Source organism: Polyodon spathula, chromosome 41, assembly GCF_017654505.1.
Source record: "Polyodon spathula isolate WHYD16114869_AA chromosome 41, ASM1765450v1, whole genome shotgun sequence".
Lineage (NCBI taxonomy): Eukaryota > Metazoa > Chordata > Actinopteri > Acipenseriformes > Polyodontidae > Polyodon > Polyodon spathula.
Window position 1 is genome coordinate 1,334,530 of NC_054574.1, and position 19,128 is coordinate 1,353,657.

At 37.5% G+C, this 19,128-nt stretch overlaps 1 protein-coding gene across 2 annotated transcripts in view; it reads right to left on the reverse strand.

Annotated features, from left to right (window-relative positions):
• Nucleotides 1-742: 742 nt before the first annotated feature.
• The window catches only part of LOC121305040 (dynein alpha chain, flagellar outer arm-like), a 44,903-nt gene continuing 26,517 nt past the window's right edge, over nucleotides 743-19,128 (reverse strand). The window contains exons 22-30 of one of the 2 annotated variants that reach the window (XM_041236551.1): nucleotides 17,295-17,445; nucleotides 16,597-16,698; nucleotides 12,889-13,090; nucleotides 12,033-12,214; nucleotides 10,875-11,014; nucleotides 9,913-10,030; nucleotides 5,647-5,819; nucleotides 5,350-5,432; nucleotides 743-3,454 (exon numbers count right to left, since the gene is read on the reverse strand). In XM_041236551.1, the coding sequence (XP_041092485.1) occupies nucleotides 2,850-3,454; nucleotides 5,350-5,432; nucleotides 5,647-5,819; nucleotides 9,913-10,030; nucleotides 10,875-11,014; nucleotides 12,033-12,214; nucleotides 12,889-13,090; nucleotides 16,597-16,698; nucleotides 17,295-17,445 (1,756 nt within the window). In that variant the 3' untranslated portion in view covers nucleotides 743-2,849. Of the gene's footprint in view, nucleotides 3,455-5,349; nucleotides 5,433-5,646; nucleotides 5,820-9,912; nucleotides 10,031-10,874; nucleotides 11,015-12,032; nucleotides 12,215-12,888; nucleotides 13,091-16,596; nucleotides 16,708-17,294; nucleotides 17,446-19,128 lie in introns of both variants that reach the window. The other variant, XM_041236550.1, reaches the window with a different exon arrangement.

Below are 19,128 nucleotides of genomic sequence, written 5' to 3' on the forward strand. Positions count from 1 at the left end.
CTTGTTGAATCCTGAATGCTACATTGTTTGTTAAAACATCCATTCAAAGGGACTAATCTTTAAGTCAAGTTAGGGGCTTGCCATGTAAGAAAAACTATGATTGGGGTCTAAACTGTAGAGTATAGAAGAAACAAACACATTTTTTTTTATGAATCTCTATCTATAAATATGCCTCTGTAAATACACACATTGAATTATCAAAATGATACCCTACATGTCTTCACCAAATAGAAATGTACATGAAAGGAGTAGACGTGTGACACTTAATCATAAGCTTATTGACTACCTTTGGCCCTCAAAAAACTTTATCTTTGTATTCTTGTCTAGGTAATAACCTCTGCCTACTCCATTTGAATGCCAGAGGACTGTAGCAGCTATAGCTCTAAATGGGCTCTGTTACAATTGTATGAAAAATGGTTTGACATGTCGGGATCTGGTTAGAAGTTCAGATGGCTGCAGAGAAAATAATTACTGTCTTTATGTTCCAGCACATCTCAATGACCTGGAGCAGCGACATGTCTTTTACTGTGATAAGACTTGCAATCACCGAATTTAAATATGAAAAACCTGGGTGAAAGGTCCTGCAGCGAGATGTGAATACAATCATCTCTGGGCTGCAAATGGCCAGTCCATCAGGCAGTTATGCAGAAGTGAGCCAATCAGATTCTATCTATCTATAATAGCGGATTATGGCAATGGAGCAAAGAATGAAGAGTCTGCATGTAAAAAGAACAGGCACTTTTATTCAAAATACACACAGGTCAGGAACCGCGATGACATATATATATATATATAAAATTCAATTGTATTCTTAAATGTTGAACAACATAATATTGTTCTAGTGTTAAACACGCTTAACATAATCCATGTAATAATGCACAACATCTTGGAGTCAGTCAGATCCCCTGAGCTGTTGTAAATTGAGAACATCTTTTAAGACATATTTCACAGTTCCTTGTCTCAAGTGGCACCCGTTCACAGCTTGCAGCCACTTTATTAGGAACTGTTAGGATCAGCGCTGCAGAACACAAGGCATTTCCTGTTTGACAGCTTCTAATGACTTTTGCAATAACACTGGAATTACACTTCTGTTTGTGTTTCTACAATGCAATTCCCATGTAACCACAGGTGCTGTTATATTACAATTACAGTGTAATCAGAGATATTTACATTTTTCAATAACAATATAGCAAGCAAGGGTGTGATATTACAATTAATCATGCATGTGTGGACAATTGCACGGACCGTACACCCCACAATAGTCAAAGGCCATCAGCCATTATTCTGAAACTGCCAGCCGTTTCAAATCTTACTTTCCGTTGCAACTATGGAGCAATTTAAAATTAGGCATGCATTTTATTGTTCGAAGCCTCGGGTAACAGAAAAGGAGTTACTTTAGGGGTTAAAGCTAAGCCCTGATAATGAACAGTCACACCAGTAATCTGTACTACACTGTCACTCCATCACTCTTCATACATCTGAACAAGAAGACTGCATCGCACTGGGGTGTCATTTTTTAAAATATTTCGACTGGTTTCACTGACCACAATTAGCCCTAGCATTAGGTAGTCCAAGATCAGTGCTAACCGGGGTCTATGAAACCAGCCCTGTATCCTTCATTTAAAGTTTGTTGTTGTTTAATTTTTATTTTATTTTTTATAGCAGTAATCATTTAGGCTTTGCTTGTCCTTCAAGCTGCGAAGCTTGCACTTCAATTTGTCCTAATTCAGAATGTAATTGTGCCAGGCTACCAGCTAATTAAATGTTCAGAGCAGTGATAAATTAGGTGGGTCGATCATTACAACTAGAGTAATTAGTCAGTTGTGCTAAATCCAGGTCTTATACCTAGTGCATATACATTCATGCTAGCGAGACCAGTCTGTAAAATAGTTCCTTCCAGTTTTATTTTATTTTATTAGAGCCTACACTTCTTAATGAAGCTGTGGTAATCTCATTTTAAAACCGCCCATGCATTTATTGTATTCCATTATCAGACACAATAATGAGATGTTGTAATAAACATATGGAAATCAATTGCAATTTTTTCTATAGTACCATAACGCTCACATATAATTGCTGAGTTATTACCATGAAGTGAGTTGAAAAGAAAATCCTTTTGCTTTTGCATTTTGTCAGTCAAACAATATTAACAAGTAATACTATTGCAAGAAAAATATTATATTAGACAAACATTATTATAGTTCTAATGTATTTCTGCTGCGGTTAAATGTATCTAAAAGAGTAGGTTGTAGTTACAAATATTCCTATAATTGAATTGACAGTCTGTTCAGTGCATGTTTTATTACACCATTACTCAAGCTGGCTCACTCACCTAACATAAAACGGTCATATATCTTTATAGCAGCTTTAGTTTGCATCAGCAAGGGTGTTTAATGATGATGTGTGGTGTGACTCTTTTGTGGTGCATTAAAATAATGGCTTTCTACATTATCAAAGGAACAGTCATTTGAATAGATACTACATTTATTATGTTTTGTTTTACTCATCAACAGCCAAAAGTTACAGTGCTACATTAACAGATGCAGATGTTTAAATGTGAAAAACAATTCTGCACCGTTTCCAAATGTGTGAATAGACAACAACCCACACGTGGAAATACTGGTACACAAATCCTTTACCTTATTTATTGAAATGCATAGCCAGTATTGAGGGGTTTTTTTTGTTGTTGTTTTTATAGAAGGATTATTTGCACAATTTAATTAACTTGTTTCTTTGCAGCTATGGAGGCAGTACTAAATGGAAGCCATTCTCACCTTATGCAAATAGTAACAGGAACATGACAGTAAACAGACCATGCTTATTATTTCTGCTGTTCAGTAAAACTTTAATTAATTGCCACTATCATTTTCGCTAGGAGTTTTGTTCTCTCTTCTCCCCTCTACAGGAGCCTGTAAATCAGATTCCAGTTTCTCCTCTGCATCATCCTCCTCATTATTAGTTTTTTCATCTGCTTCTTCTCTGTTGCCCTGGTAACCACCCATCTCCTGCTTCGACTCCTCACCCATGTCTTCCTCAGAGCTTGAATCTAAATCCTCCTCCCGGGGCTGTGGCTCGTCTTCAGCTACTGAAATCTCGTTCCTCTCGTCAGAAAACGTCCTTGACTCCTCTTCCCCCGTCTCTTCCTCTTCCTCTTCCTCAAAATCCCTCGGGACGGGATAATCCTCTATGTTTGGGTCTACAGACTGCACAGACGGTGGCTTTTGACCCAGAGTTATTGCTTTATCTCGGAACAATTCCAGCTGGCTTCCTTTGCCTGTCGTGTCAGAGACCCCCTTCAGTGGCTGGGGAGATGCTGCGTTTCTGTGGTCAGCCAGTGTTGGCGGCTGAGCATTTCTTGGGGATTGGGTATTATCATGAGGCATCTGCTCTGGGGCTGAACCTTGACCTTCATCAACATCTGCTGTCTTTGCTTCTGGTGATGAGGAATGGATACCTTAAAAAACATTGTAATAAAATCATTACATATAATGAGCAATGAACGGGCGTGTTTTAAACCTTTCTTGCTTGTTCTGCTTAGGCCAGCCAATCAATAGTCATTAGTATGCTAAAGCTGACGCTTCGCTGTGGTAGGTTATATGACCCTCTGAAACGAAGCCTCCTCATCCAGAGAGAAAAGCCCTGCTCAGTTTTAATTGAGTTAATCACTTTATTAATGAAGAAAGGCAAAAGACGAAAAACCTCTTATCTGTCAAGAGCCAAATAATGCACGTTCTGCCAAACATGAAGAAAAAAAACAGTTTGCTCATAAAAAGAAATCCAGGTGAACTGGAAAACTGTTGCTTTTATCACCAAAACAAAAAAACTGAACTGGGACATTTCTGAATCACAAGAAGCGTTAAATGAAAAATAATAAAACCCTCAGGCACATTTGTAAACGTACTGGTGATTTAACCAAGCAAAGATGCAAATCAAGTCTCTCATATACAGTACACGTGCATGGTGTATCCAGCTATTCCAACAGCACAGTGTAGAACAGCAAACTGGCAGCACAGGCACGCATACCAATGCACAAGGATGTACAGTAAAGCATGTACATTGTAACGCTCTGTAAATGCACGGTTGAGCACAGTAATCGCACTACAAAATTGGGCCATTCGTTCTTATGTAATGGTCCCTGTCACCCTTACAAATACAGAATTGTTTAAGAGTTGATCAGCTATTCCTAATCTCCTACCAACCTCATTTCACGAATACATTTATACCATGTGACAAATGTTTCTTGATGCTGCATGGCTGTATGGTGATCAAATTAAGTGAGAGTAATGGAAAAGCAACCACATTTGCAAACTAAAATTGAAGTGTAGGACTGGGTTTCTTTTCTTACTTAAACAAAAAGGATTGATGTGCCTGGAGTAAAACACATAATTCGTTTTCCAGGGTTATTTTTCCATTGCTTTTTTTGTAATACAATTCATATTTGGTGTGCCACGTGTATAATTACTTAGGATGCGTATTCTACAGTCCTGCAAAGGTCAAGTTTTAAAACATCTCAGCTTTTTTTCAGGCACTCAAATGAAAGCATTAAGGACTCAGTTATCTGCCAGTTTCATCCTGTTTTGTTTTTTTTTTACTTTCTTTTATCTGTAACAAGCAAACGACTGTGAGATAAAAAACCGAGCGACTACACATAAGGAGCTAAACAATTACAAACATAATTAGCTGCTTGTATTACAAACATAAAGATGAACGAATGAGGCCCTGGAGTCTGTGAACCATACTGCAGCCCAATTGAGGCGTACTCGTAATGTTCAAACAAAATCTATTTCTACTAATGAAGTCTTAAGCACATACAATAAAGACAAAACCACAGCAGTGATAAGTGGTTTCCGTATAAAATAATTGGTTTCTGGGTCAAAGATACCATAGCATTCAATTAAACTAAAACCAAGGTAATAAGATATTTTCACCATGTGTTTCAATGATATCTGAACTGCAGAGAACAGCTGATGCGACCTTGAATAAAATGTTACTAATGGGGATTTTGATTGTTTTATCCCTCCCGCCAAGGTTTCTCCTAATTAAGCCGCAGACTCCTGTAAATTAATTATTAGTTATTTAATAACGAGAAGGGGTTTGTCCACAATAGGAGGCCACTGTGTTCGCACTTTGATGGAAGGCCCGTTCTTACTATAAACTAGGAAAAAAAAAAAAACATGGTAATCTACACATTAACCACGTGTGGTTAATGAAATCATATTGAACCATTCTATGTATGAGTTTCAGGAACTTGGTAGATGAGTTTCAAAGTATAAATATATATATATATATATATATATATATATATATATATATATATATATATATATATATATATATATATATCATTACCATTTCTTGCAGGTTGATTTGACATTATTCTTGGGGGGATGTCCTTGCTAGAGGATTCCGTGAAGGATGCCATGCTCAAACGCCTAAGATAAGATATAGCTGTCAAAATGAGCTCTTAAAAGAAACACAATAGATTTGTTATTATTCACATTGTAGTTTCTCTTCTAGTTTGTAATAATTTTACATTTCATGAAGCAACGTGCACAATTTGTACACTGAAAACGAATCTATAAAATGATGTGTTGGAATGAGTAGGGCTAATCGTCAAACCAAGCTCCTTCGTTAAATCCTGCTTACCTAGGAGATGAGACTATTTTCTGCTTCTCTCCCGTTTTCGCAGGAAAGCAGGTTTCCGATCTCTGTGTGATGCCAGGGGGAGGAGCCCCCGAGTCTAAAACAATTGCTGTTTTCTTCAGCTGCCAGTGATGTGCTGGATTTGAACTTTGAAGAGGAAGCTTCAGAACACAGCACTGAAAAAAAAAATCAAACAGAAATGTGATTCTGACAAAATAGACCAAGAAATCAATATTTGACCAATAGGTGAGAATGTACACAGATTTGACCAAGCTGTTAATCACAGTTCTTTTCTAAAGCTAGATTTCTCAAAACAGAGGAACTGGCTTGTTTGACTTTAGCCCAGTAGATACCTTGCTGGTTTGGAATAGAGGGTTGAGCAGAACCAATGCAACTTACACGTAATTAATTACTGTATTCTTTATTTTTTCTTTTATTTGAATTTAATCTTTTGCTACTGATTTTATTGTACTTTGCAACTGCTCTTTTCTGTAATGTGATATTCTGAACTGCGATACATTACAATGTGATATTTTTTAATACTTTGTAATGTGATATTTTGTAAAAATTTTAAGTCGCCCTGGATAAGGGCACCCGCTAATAGATAAATAAATAAATAAATAAATAATAGTTTACCCCCAGTCTGAATGTCGCTTTACTTACAGACAACTCTGGCCATCCATTCAATTTATAATGAAGAAATATATTATTTCACAATACTAATCTGGGATTTCATCAGTTGAAAAGATCTCTTATACTAGCATTTTGAAGCAATCGTTATTTGAAAAGGAGGGTTAAAATATAATTAAGTGCTAGTGCCCTTCGATGAAGGCTCTACCACATGGCTGGGTGACCGCGACTGGAGTTATGCGTCTTGAATCGAAAGCAATTGGCTGATGGTACTGAATAGTGTTCTACCACCCTGAACCAGTGGATAACAGGTTGAAAAGTGTGACCGGTGATTTACCTCTACTTGCACTCACTCTACCTGCTAGTTTCCACACACAGCAACATAAAGACCTCAGTCTAACATCATGTTTTGGGAATAACAATGAGAACCTGGCTTTGTTCTTGAAAGTATTTCTGAATATTTGTCAGCTGCCCTAGTTGATAAATAACAAATCCATTTCCTTTTCAGTTACGTGGAGAGTTGCTTAGGGCAGGCAAGTCTAGTTGCCTAGAGGCAGTTGTATGCTCAAAGTAAGCTCTCTCGAGGGTAAAGGTAGCTTTCACACCAGCGGGCCTGTATACTCATTCACTGTCTAGGTGAAGCTGTCGCTCTTTCCCTGGAATGACCTACATGGCCCTGGCTTTTGATGTCTCATTTATTTCCTCAGGCACCTTGCTCACTGACAAGAAAAACAAACAGGTGCTTCATGCAAATTGTAAACCATTGCCCACAGCTGAAACTACGAACGAGCGGGAGCGACATATTGTGGTTAATATGGTATGAATACAATTATTCTTAGATTTTGGTGCCTCAGAGACTGCCATAATTAGCTATTCTACCCAAGCTACTGACTCTCAGTTTCTTTCTGTATGGAAGCTCATGCAAGGGGTTGTTAAGAGATGTGTGTGCTGCTTGAATTAGAACTACAGGAAACGTTATGATCTTGTACTGCATCCTAAGAAGGGGTGGGAAGTTACAACATTTTCAACATTTTGTAATTGCAATCTTTATCGGATTTTACCTTGCAGTGTCACTGTTTGCCTAGTTTAAAATCCCATTCAATGCAGCTGCAGTTATAGGCTACTGTGAGTCTTGTGGCTCTGTGTGCTATCCAATACCTGTGACACTGAAGGGGATGTCTTTTGCACATTCATATTAATTCTGAGGGTGTACCCTTTTTAATCAAGGACACTTCAGAACTGCTCGAAATTGGTCTAGCTTGATAATGTAAAAGTCACAATCTTAACTTCTTTTTTTCTCAAACTACTTTTTTTTTCAGGTTGGTTTAGTGGAGCATAACTAGGAGTCAGGCATCTAAAATAATCCCTTAAATCAGACCCTGAAAAATGATAATTCTTTAAAGGAATAATACAAAATACATATTTAATGGGTGTAAACAGGTGCTCATTATATACAGCAAATTACAGTAAGCATCCTGTACAAATTACTCAAAACAGCATTAGCCCAATCATCAATAAAAAAAGTACTAAAGCATTTAAGTACTCTGAAATCAAAGCTAATGTTTTAAAATTAATGCAGATGTATAACCATAGCATGCATCAAAGGAAATTTAATAGTAGCACCGATGTAAACCTTTGAAAAGTATTTCTTTATTTTTACATAAAAATAAAGAGTTAGTCGTAAGACAGAGTTAGTCGTTCAGGTATGCTTTACTTTACTCGTTGCTTCACCATTAAACTTTTCAAATCCTTTTTAAGCTGCAGGAAACTAAACTGTTCCGACTTCACCCAGGTTTATAATCCACTTCCCGAGTTCTTTGATGTCTTCAATGCATGTCCTTAGTGCAAGCGACCTGCAGACTGATTGGTTAAGCTCTTTATTTGGTATCTTAAGTGGCTTGGCACGTTCCATGCTGGATTTCAAGGATGGGAACAGCTGGTGATAATTGTTCATATATATTTTTCGGCACAGGTTTTTTTTTTTTTTTTTTTCCCTGTTCCAGGTTGAATCTGTATTGCTCTTCCGTTTTGTACAAAGTCCCCTTAACAAGCTTGCATGTAAACTCAATTTAATGTTAAACTATGTTAATAGTAGCCCTTGCTGACACTAGTAATACACTTTCTCCATCATTTTTGTTTGTAAAACATTTGGAAATAATCTGGTTTGTCATCATTAGTAATCATTTTGTTCATCCAGAAACAACTGATTAACGACTGGCTAAACAACACAGCCATTTCAGCACAGAACAGCACATCATTTTGGTTAAATACTATTCAGATAGGTAATGAATACAGGAGATGCTGCAGGAAACTTCTGTCTACAGTACCACCAACTTAAAAGTCATGCAGTGGCCAACATTACTTTTAAGTGTGTTACAGTGCATAAGCTTTCCACTGGTCATCTTATGGAAATGGTTGTAATGCTACAAAGCATTTTTATTTTTTCTACAAAATTACACAATGCCCCCCTTTTTTAAGTAGACATGGTAGACAGTAGAAAGTAGACATGACTGGTTTCTAGTCACATAAGTCTTCCAACCATATCAATATTGTGGGGAGAGAAAGCGTGGATGAAATGTATTCAGTTCGACAAGCGACTCTGGCTACAGATAAGTCAGCAGAAGTGTTTAAAACTCCAGCTAAGGATTCCGGCACTATCTGGAGGGACGAGACGCAATTAACTCTGATCATTTGTGGCAGAAAATCAGTTTCTATCGATACTCTTAAGGCTGCAGTCTTAAACTGCTAAACAAAAGCAACATTTTTACCCTTGATTTGTGTCAGTATCTAGAGAGTTTTCTTTTGTGAGTGTTTGTGTGCAGGAGAATAACTGATCTAGCAATGTTATTGTTACGCTCAGTTACAATTTAACATGTAATAATCACAAGTAGTTTAAATTGTAGGACAGTAATACTAATACTACTACTACTACTACTACTAATAATAATAATAATAATAATAATAATAATACATTTATTTGTCTGCAGCCTCATGGGGAAATTTAGCTTCTCCACACGGCCCGGAGAATAGAGCTCAATTAACGTCAGCTTTTGGTTAGTTAATATTCAGATTTAGATTTTTTTTTTAGCTTGTTTGCTTACAGCACAGACAAAGGACAAAGCAAGTGTAATAATCCGAGGCATTCATGGTTTAACATGGGAAGGTCGGTGATGCCCAAAGGTCTCCAGTCAGCATTAGACGTCTCTTAGTCCCTTCTAATTGTTTTGAATTCCCACACAGCCTTTAATTACACCAGTAGCAAAAATAAAGCCATCCATCAACTATAAATACATCCTCAAAGGCGTTGGGCATTATAAGACAACATATGAAGCTGTTAGAAATGATCCAAGTCATTCAGACACTAGTAAGTTCAAGAGGAAGGGTTTTTTTTTTTTTTTTTGTGCCACGGACACTTTCTCCTACACAACACTACAATAGTATTTCCCCCGCAATGGACAGGTGGATAGGCTCACCTGCATGTAGCACACTGCAGCTGCGCACACTTGAATGAAAAGTGGCCCAAATTCCAGATTAAACATGTGTTGTAATGGCCAAGCCAATAAAACTGGTCTGCTTCACCAATAGCAGCCTAATATGGATGTTTGTGTGAAGCGACCAGGTGCAGCACACAGTACTCACCTGCCTGGTGGTGTTCCTATACACAGGACACTCGAAGAGCTTAGCTTTGTCTTCACTCATCTCAGCTGTGCGCAGGACTGGCCTCACAGTGACATAAGGGAGTGGAACGAACTCATCTCTGGAATAAAACGGACTGAATCATGTACTGTTACAAGAGATATTTCACCACTGTCAGTACTGTATGTCTTCAACACCCAGCCCTTGAAACTAATTGCAACAGTCTTTAAAAGTAACCAGGTTTTAAATGAACCCTAAATTTCATTGCCCCTTTCGGTGTTTCATTGAAGAAAACCTAAAAATCTTTTAAAATCCCTGCTCCTTACAGTAGTTCTCTTCTGGTATTAAGTGTCCCTAAATGCTCCCTGAGCTAGGCAGAGTATTTTTAATCTAGATATTCTCTGTGATACGTATCTTTAGAGCCATTATAAAGAAATGTCTGACTGTATGAGTTGTTAAGATTCGAAATTGTTTAAACCATATTAACACTATTTTTGCTCACCTATTGAACCTAGCTAGACAGCGATTTTTGCCAGTGGCTTTTCCAGTCATTTCTAAATTTCACTTTTCATTCCACTGCAATTTTAGAGGCACTTGAGTTATATCAGATCTTAGCTTTGCCTGTGGGGGGTGAAACCTGAAGTAAAATTGTGATAATGCAGTTTCAACAGCCATGAAAGCATCTTCAGTTTTTATTACGAGAGGTTATGAAGGTGAAACTAGTTTTTAAATGTATCATCAGAACAACTACTGCAAATCCAAGTGACATTTTGTTGATGATCAAACACAATGTACAGATGAAAACACATTATCTTATATATATATATATATATATATATATATATATATATATATATATATATATATATATATATATATATATATATATATATATATATATATATCTGCATGTTAATGGAAGTCAGTGGAAGTTACTAATTCACAAATTGCATATTGAAGGTTACCTAGGTTCTCCAAGTTGATTTGCGTTAAAATCCCAGGATGCTCCATGTAGAACCAGGCCTTCTAGGATCAGCTGACATTGCTGGGATTCAGGCTGGACTGTGTGTTCGGGGCTCTTAGAGATGTGACAGCTCAGAGCAACCTGACAATATCAAGAACATTTTTGAAGGGCTGAGTTCATTCACATGGCATTGTGCATCCTTGATATGATAACAAGCCAGTCAGAAGACTATTCCTGTTGTTAAGACAGTAACCATATATCTCACTGTGATGAGTCAAAGGGATTTCGGTCTGTGATTCAGCCTCCCGACAGTAGATGGCATCAAACCAACTTGGGACTTCCCTTACCAAGATCTCGTGACCATGGCAAAAGTCATCTTTTGAGGGGGTGGCACCTTGGTGAGGGGCGGAAGTACGAGTATGTAAATTCCAGCCACTGGAGTCCAGTGAAGGATAAGGACACTTGTCAGTTGGGGATTGGTGTTCCACTGACTACAGAGGCGGGACATTACATACTAAAGGGAACGTACTACTGTGTTCGGGGTTGGTCCGAAAGTAAAATAGGAGGAGTAACGGTTGGAGGGAGAGACTAGGTTGGTGCAGCAGGATTTTTAAAAACAAAAAAACACTAACATTTCTTTTGTCTTTTTTTGTTTATGTATGGTTCGCCATGAAGACGATTAAAGACGAGTTATCACGATCTGTTTTGGATTTCACCCCTGCACTCCTTCCCTCACACCATTTTGTTTTCTTTTGTTATTTAATTATTTTGTTGTGTATAGATAATAAAAATAAATTATTTTATTTCTGTACACATAAATTACTGTCTGGACATTCCATTTAATACACTCTCGCCTCACACTCATCCTAGCAGCCGATCTTATTTCCATGTGATAATGGCACTGATAATTGATCATTAAAAAGCTTCTATTAGTAAATGCTACATATTATTAATAATAGTCTCTCGTGTCACTTATGAAGAGTGGGGGTTCTATATGAATGCTCTAAACACTGGTGGATTTAACACTGACTTTGTTAGCATCCGTAAATACAATAAAAACACAGCACTAGTTTTAGGCCAGTGGAAATAAGATTGTTGCTTTTTAGACTTATAACTTCTAATATACTAAATCTACCACATTATAGAAAGAGTGCTTTACCTTGTCAAGTAAACATCCATTTGCTGCTGCATATGCTTGCTGCAGTGCCACAATCAAGCCCCCAGGGTTGACCAGCCCCCCAAGCCACACTGACTGTATTCTGTTTCCTGCTGTTTCCTCTACATGGTGAACCATTCCTTCCTTGACCCACCGTTTTACCTGGCTGTGCCTCTTCTTTAAATCTGCATTAGGAAAGGCAGATAGCAAGCCAGTCGGGGCAATTTTAGATTTAATTAAAGTATCAGACACAAGGTTAATTAAGCAAAATTCTAAAGTTCTGGGTTCACTGAGTCAATCTCCACTGATGATCAGTTTGATGGCTATCATTTAACCTCAGGCTGACATTATATAAACTCTTAAAGCCTGAAGGCGACACGTTGTGATTTAAGCAGGAATTTGTTCCGGGATTCGGAAAGCCGCTAATTGATAACTATACATGCATCAACCGATGAGGGATTACAAGCAAGCCACATCAGCCCTTGGCTGTAAAAAATATTAAAAAAGTGCTATGACCAATAAAGGAAAAAAAATGATTTAAGTGATTTCAAAGAGTTGCTAGAACAGCCATTTAAAAAAAAAAAAAACAAGTCTCTATGTGTCAAGCTGAGATCCAATATTTCTCAAAAGACAGAAACGTTTTCAGTCAGACTGCAGGCCCTGCAGGGAAGTGAAAAGCACAGAGTGGGCTGGTACCAGAGTCTATTTTTCTAATTTCGCCCATGACTTCATTCCTAAATGCCACCCAACTGTATCAGGTAATTAAAAGGCAACTTTAGATCGCAACCTTTTATACATCTACACACATACAGTATTTAAATTTGTGTATGCAACTTGTCCATACATTTTCTACATGTACCTTGTATCCAAGTAGAAAGTGTGTGGGTGCCTAGCTGACAGTAAGGTTGAAGCCATGATCCCGGCACCTCATCCTTCTTTAAGGATTCTGCGACCTCTGCCAGATGATCTGGCAAAGCCAAGGTGTCTGTCAGCAAGGACTTCTCCAGCCCGCTGACCTGCTGCCGGATGTGACTGAGGGAACGGTCCAGCCAAGAGCATTCCTAGAACCAGGATCGATAAAGAGGGATGAATGCATCATGTGCAGGTCATGGTGCACCTTCAACAGCAATTCTTATGGTGTCAACAGGCCACCTGGTGGCAGTAAGGAGTCTACTACAACAAGCTGAAACTACAGGCAGCTTGTCTTGATAGAACTGTGCAAATCCAAACATTGAAATGCAATTCCCAAAAGGGAATTATGCAGTTTTTTTTTTACCAGAATGAAATACAGCATATGTTTCTTGACAAGTGGATTTCATCATTTATTTTATTATTATTATTATTATTATTATTATTATTATTATTATTATTATTATTATTATTCATTTATTTGGCAGACGCCTTTATCCAAGGCGACATTTAAATTAATTTTGCACTTCCATAAATCAATACATTAATAAGCACAACAAAAATAGATATTGCTCAATGAATAAAATATGTGCTTTTAATATACAACAAATACAACAGAAATTGACTTTTATTATAAAGTGAACAATGGCGGATCAGCTTGAACAGATTAATTACACAGCAGCTGCTGATTGATTAATTGCAAGGCAGTGGTTTAAAAAAAAGAAACCACGCATGTGGGAGGAATGTGATAGATATACTCATGCTAATAAATGCACAGTAAGAGCTTTATATCACACATTCATTTGCCTCAATGTTAGAATAAAAAACTCAAGAAGTGAGAGACGTATAGGTGTTTTGCAGGTTGGGTTGTTATGAGGTTTTATTTTGGGTTGTTATGGGTAATTGTCTTTATTTACAACATCAGCTGTGCAGCATATCATGTTAGATATACATACATGCACATCTGGACAGCGTTTATTAAATATACATAAAAAAATGCATATAAGAACCAATTCACATTTATCACCACAAGGTGACACCAGGAAAAAATGACAAGAAAACTAGCTTTGGACCAATGTGGAAGTTTAAAAGTTGTTTTGTTGTTCTGGCTCCTTGGTCTTCGATATTGCTGTCTTTGCCAACTCAGTTATACTGTGGAGGTTTTCAGAGCCACAACTCAATTGAACAGAACCCAGTTTATCTTGCAATCTCTACATAACAGGTTTGAGACGTCACAATCCCGAAAGAATGAATCTTGTGCTCTTGTCGTAACTGAATTAAAAACAAAATAATAATAATTATCCTGGCCTTAATGTGACATCGTGCAATTCACCGGCCTGTTTTAATGTTAATTAAGAAGAAGGAACATTTGCCTCAAGGGTTTTACAAACACAAACAAAGATGTAAAGAAAATCAAAACAAACAGTGCTGTAACACGAGAAAATTGCCTCATTTGACACGGTTAATTAATAGTGTGCCAGTTAATATAGTGGAAAATGTACTTGCATCTGATAAATGATGTTTCTATAAGGGAATAAATAAAAGTCAGTCCAAATGAATTCACTGAAGGACTTGGCATACTAGGGAAATTAATTTCGCAATGTGTGTTTCGTTTAATTGAAAGTTACGGAGGGAAGGTACGTTGCTGCTGAAGCAATTTCACTTTCTTTTTAAAATTTCAATTTATTAGATTGGTTTCTTTAAATGTACTACAAGCACCCAAAAACTGTTGTGCATGGTGACACCACCTTTAATGGAACTTCCCACTTTTTCCCTGTGTACTGAATTCTATACAGCCACAGGCATCCCTTAGTGTCATTGCTTAATTATTTTTTTCAATGTGAGCCCCATCACTAACCAACTTCAGTATTGTTTAGCCTCATGAGATGTGATACACATTTAAAGATTATATTGTTTAAAGATGGTGTTTTTAAGGTTAATCATCTTCTATAGTAAATATTCCATTTTTGGCCATAACTTGTAGACAAAATTCACCATCGTATAGACCTGTGTTGTTTGACACCCAACACTACAGACGTAGCTTTTGAGGAACGGGAATTAAGTGGTTAACCCAACATAGTAACACCAGAGTGCTTTAAAAGCATTTATCTAAACTGAGATATACACAAGACACTTCTCTTTTTAACCATTCGCAATCTGCAGCTGATACAGTTTCAATTTCGGCTGTATAAAGTATATATTTAGGCTTTGGCCTGTGATGTCCTGCACCGATGATTAATGGTTCGAGCGGCTGCGAGAGTCTACAGAAGTAAAATGCCAAGAGAAGCAGATGCAGCCAGCTGTACATTATCCTGGCTGCAACAAAATAATTCCGCCATGTCAGCGCACCCGCCGCACTGCCGATTATGAAATATGATGCGTGCTGAATTTAATGGCTTTCCTCTGCCCTTCGAGCGAGTTTGCTGCTTTCCAATGTCGTTGCCTGTTCTTGGTAATAAGGTGGAGAATCACACGGTGTTCCATTGACTGGGGTGGCTGTCTCACCAGTGTATGTTTTACAATAAATTGCGTTACAAGACCCCGTTCCCCTGGAGAGCGTTCTGGGGTGTCAGGAGGTAAACGCATACTTTTATTATCTAAATGCTTTTGGGGGGGGAGTGACAGGTAAATTATGCAGGTCTTGCTCAAACAATCCTTCTTCTTACCAAGCCGTGTGTCTCATTTTCTCAAGAGATAAACTGCTGTAAACTGGCTTTTGTAGATGTAGAAGGCGACCAGGGTTTATTAATCTATTTGATTAAAATAAAGCTGTGATCATTGAGATGTCAGTAATTACATTAAGAAGATCACAAAGCCAAACAATACTGAACACCACTGGCTACCGCAGTGTGATCAGAATTTCAGCATAGTGTTAAAGTGAGATTCACAGTGCCGTTTGGGTACAGGTTAATTAACATTTAACAATGCAAAAATGTTGATGAAATGTAAATAGCATCATATGAGCGTAACGCTTTCTGAAACACATTTCTATACAAGGATGACATCAAGGTGAAATGTAATGAGTTTTGATTGGATATCAGTGACAAAATGTGCGCATATAAAATACAGATTGGATGTAGTGGAATGCAGTTTTTTCTTGTTTGTTCTGCTAATCAAGTAAGGTCAAGGATGTTGCGTCTGTGTATTCTTTTCATCTTATTTCTTAACAGGCTTCTGGTGCACCAGTGTCATTAAGGATAAAATATTCATGAGCTCAAACAGCATTGTGGGTTTTACCTGGCACCACATATTTTATGTAAATGCAGATTGACTTGAAAGTGAGTTGTTGAGGAAATTTCACTGGGTTGCAATTGCAGTGGGAATCTGCTATACCTTAGGATAAAGAGTAGTGGGTATGGATGTTTCAGAACTTGTCAGATAGGAAGTTATATAATTAATTTAAACAGAATTTATATTTGACAGTGTGAAATGTGGTACTGCACTACTGCTTAACAATCACTTTGGATTGCAACACACTCTGTAACCCTCTATCGATCACACTTTACACATGATTTGTGTGCTTAGCGTTCCGTTTAACATTTGAGGGTTCTATAGCCCAGTTGCACTGATACGTTGCATTTGTATCAAACACAAGGGAATAGATATACTAATATAGAAAGCTACAAAAAAAACTACTACAATTCACACTTATTCTTACCTGCAGCAGAGCATGTCTTACAGCCTCAAATTCTTCAGTGTCCTCCTCTTTGGTTGTGCCAGGCACTGAATTGAATGGTTCGAATGGGCTGCTAGCATCTGACTGTGAAAGCTTACAAGGTTAACAAAACAAGGAATGTCAGTAACATACACATTTCAAGCGTCAGTGCTATGGAAAACAGGTCAATATGACCTACATCACCAGTACGTGCATCAGCTGAAAATGTGCTCTTTCATTACCTTGACCAAGACAGGCATAAACTCGTCTTGTTCTAGAGACACTGGTTTTAGTCACAGTCATCTTATCTATCTATTGATGAACATATTGTTGTATCTGCGTCTTGATTATGCTGTGCAGTTACTGTAAACATTCCTATTTTGTGGTGTAAGATCCGACTTCCATAGACGTGCAAGAAGATCCACATTGGGTTCAAGTGTAAATGTTATTGGAACAGTTAAGGCATATCCTTTTGGTTTACAGGGATAATTCCAGAGGATTCAGAGAGGATACACAAGGGTTCTAACACAAAACAATCGTCAGTGAGTGAAGGAAGACAAAACGAAGTGACACAGTGAAAATAATGTCAGAAAAAACTAAACAAGCTTGCAAGAATGTTGGCTAATGAGGGGTAAGAAACCTTTTATTGAAGCCTTATTTAAGATTGATGTAGTTGAACAGAAACAGCCTCCGCTCCTTACCTCTGAGGGGAGTTGTTCAGATATGAGACCTGCAGCGAGGCGAGCGGCTGACAGTCCTGTTGGAGTGGTGGATTCTTCCTGGTCTGCTGGTGGAAGACCACACTGCAGAGCTTCATAGACCTCAGATAAACAGCGCAGCAGCTCGACAGAACTTTGCACAAGGAAAAAGACAGGTTAGTATCACATGCCCATTAGCATACTTTACTCATAGAATACATCATGAGTACCCACCCCACAAGAAGGCAAACATTATTACAAACTGAAACACTGGCATTTAGCAAAAACACATGCGCAAACCATTCTTAATGCAAAATACACAGGGAGTATTAGGGCAGCGACGTGGAAAACCTAAACTAAACTTTATTGTGTTGTCTGGTTATTTAGTTGTGTGCCGATGGCCCTTGAGCAGAAAAGGAATTTCTCTGTTATACTGTCAAATTGCAAAGCATGCTGTTTATTTTCTTAGTAAGTATGTTTAACTTCAAAACAAGACTTCTGATAATGACGTGTGTATATATCCAACATACAATTCACTATTTTAATAATTCAGAACCCATACTTGTTTACAGTGATTAATGAGTATCCTCTTGGATATACAGCTAAGGCCAAAAGTTTAGCATCACCTAGAATTTTGAAGAAAAAAAAAACAACAACTTATGAACATAATTTCGATCTTTTATTTATCATGTAATCAAAGAAACTACAAAATGATATTGTAAGAGTTTACCGGAAGCTATAACAGTGATACACTATTTCATGTTATATTTTTCAATTGTCAGTTTTTCGTGAAGTATATGGAAAACTACAAAGAGGTATATGTAATTCAATACGTTAACGTAACATTGAGTAGGTTTCATTTGACTTTGTAAAGCAAAATGAGTTAATTGAATAACGTGATGCACAATCTTTGGCCGTAGCTGTAGTGCATATTGCTGTTTATGAAACCCTTTCCTAACTATAATTCTTTTTACCTAAGTATAATAATTTAACATGTACAAACAAATGATGTGCTATAGAATTAACACAGAATTTGACTTAAATGTGTCTTGCATCCAATTGCAACCCAAATAAACATATCTGTATAATAAGACTTTGTAAACATTTTATCAACCATTAAACTCAAGCCATTATCAGCTCACTGGAGGTGGGGGGGGGGGGGGTGCAATCGCATTAAGGAAGCACATTAATCCATTGCACCTTCCAGTCCCCAGAGTCAAAAACTGCAGAAGAACCTAGCTCTCAAACACAAGTCTCCCAGCTTGTACTTAATGGATTCTGTAACACAGTGAAAGGATTTACAGGTTGGCTTTACAGTTTAGGCAGCCTGCCAAGACTGATTCTACAGCAATAAAAAGCAGACATATTAAGGCATCTCATGTGGAAAATTCATTCAGCAGCCACAACAGCCAACTGAATGGTAATTACTTGAAGCACAATGTGGTGGCAATCAAGCAAGATTGGAACATGGATTTAAACATATCGTTAGATTTTAAAACTACGATAACTATGTATTTTGAAAAACACTGAGTTGCCATGACATTGGCACATGTCTGTCTTGTTTGAGAAAAAAATATAGCACAGTAAAAAGGTGACAGTTTTTTATAGTATCTACTTGGAAGTGTTTCATTAAAGTATATCAAGAAAATTCACACTTGAGGTCCAGCAATGCATGCCACCGAAAGGGTTGAAAATGGGTTTTTAAAAGATCCATAAAACAGCATGTTTAGCAAGACAATATTTTTTACACATGATTCAGTTCAAGCTGCAGAGGACCAATACTGCCTTGATTCCAGGATTGATGTCTGAATGTACCCATTGGAGATTTCCCCAAAAG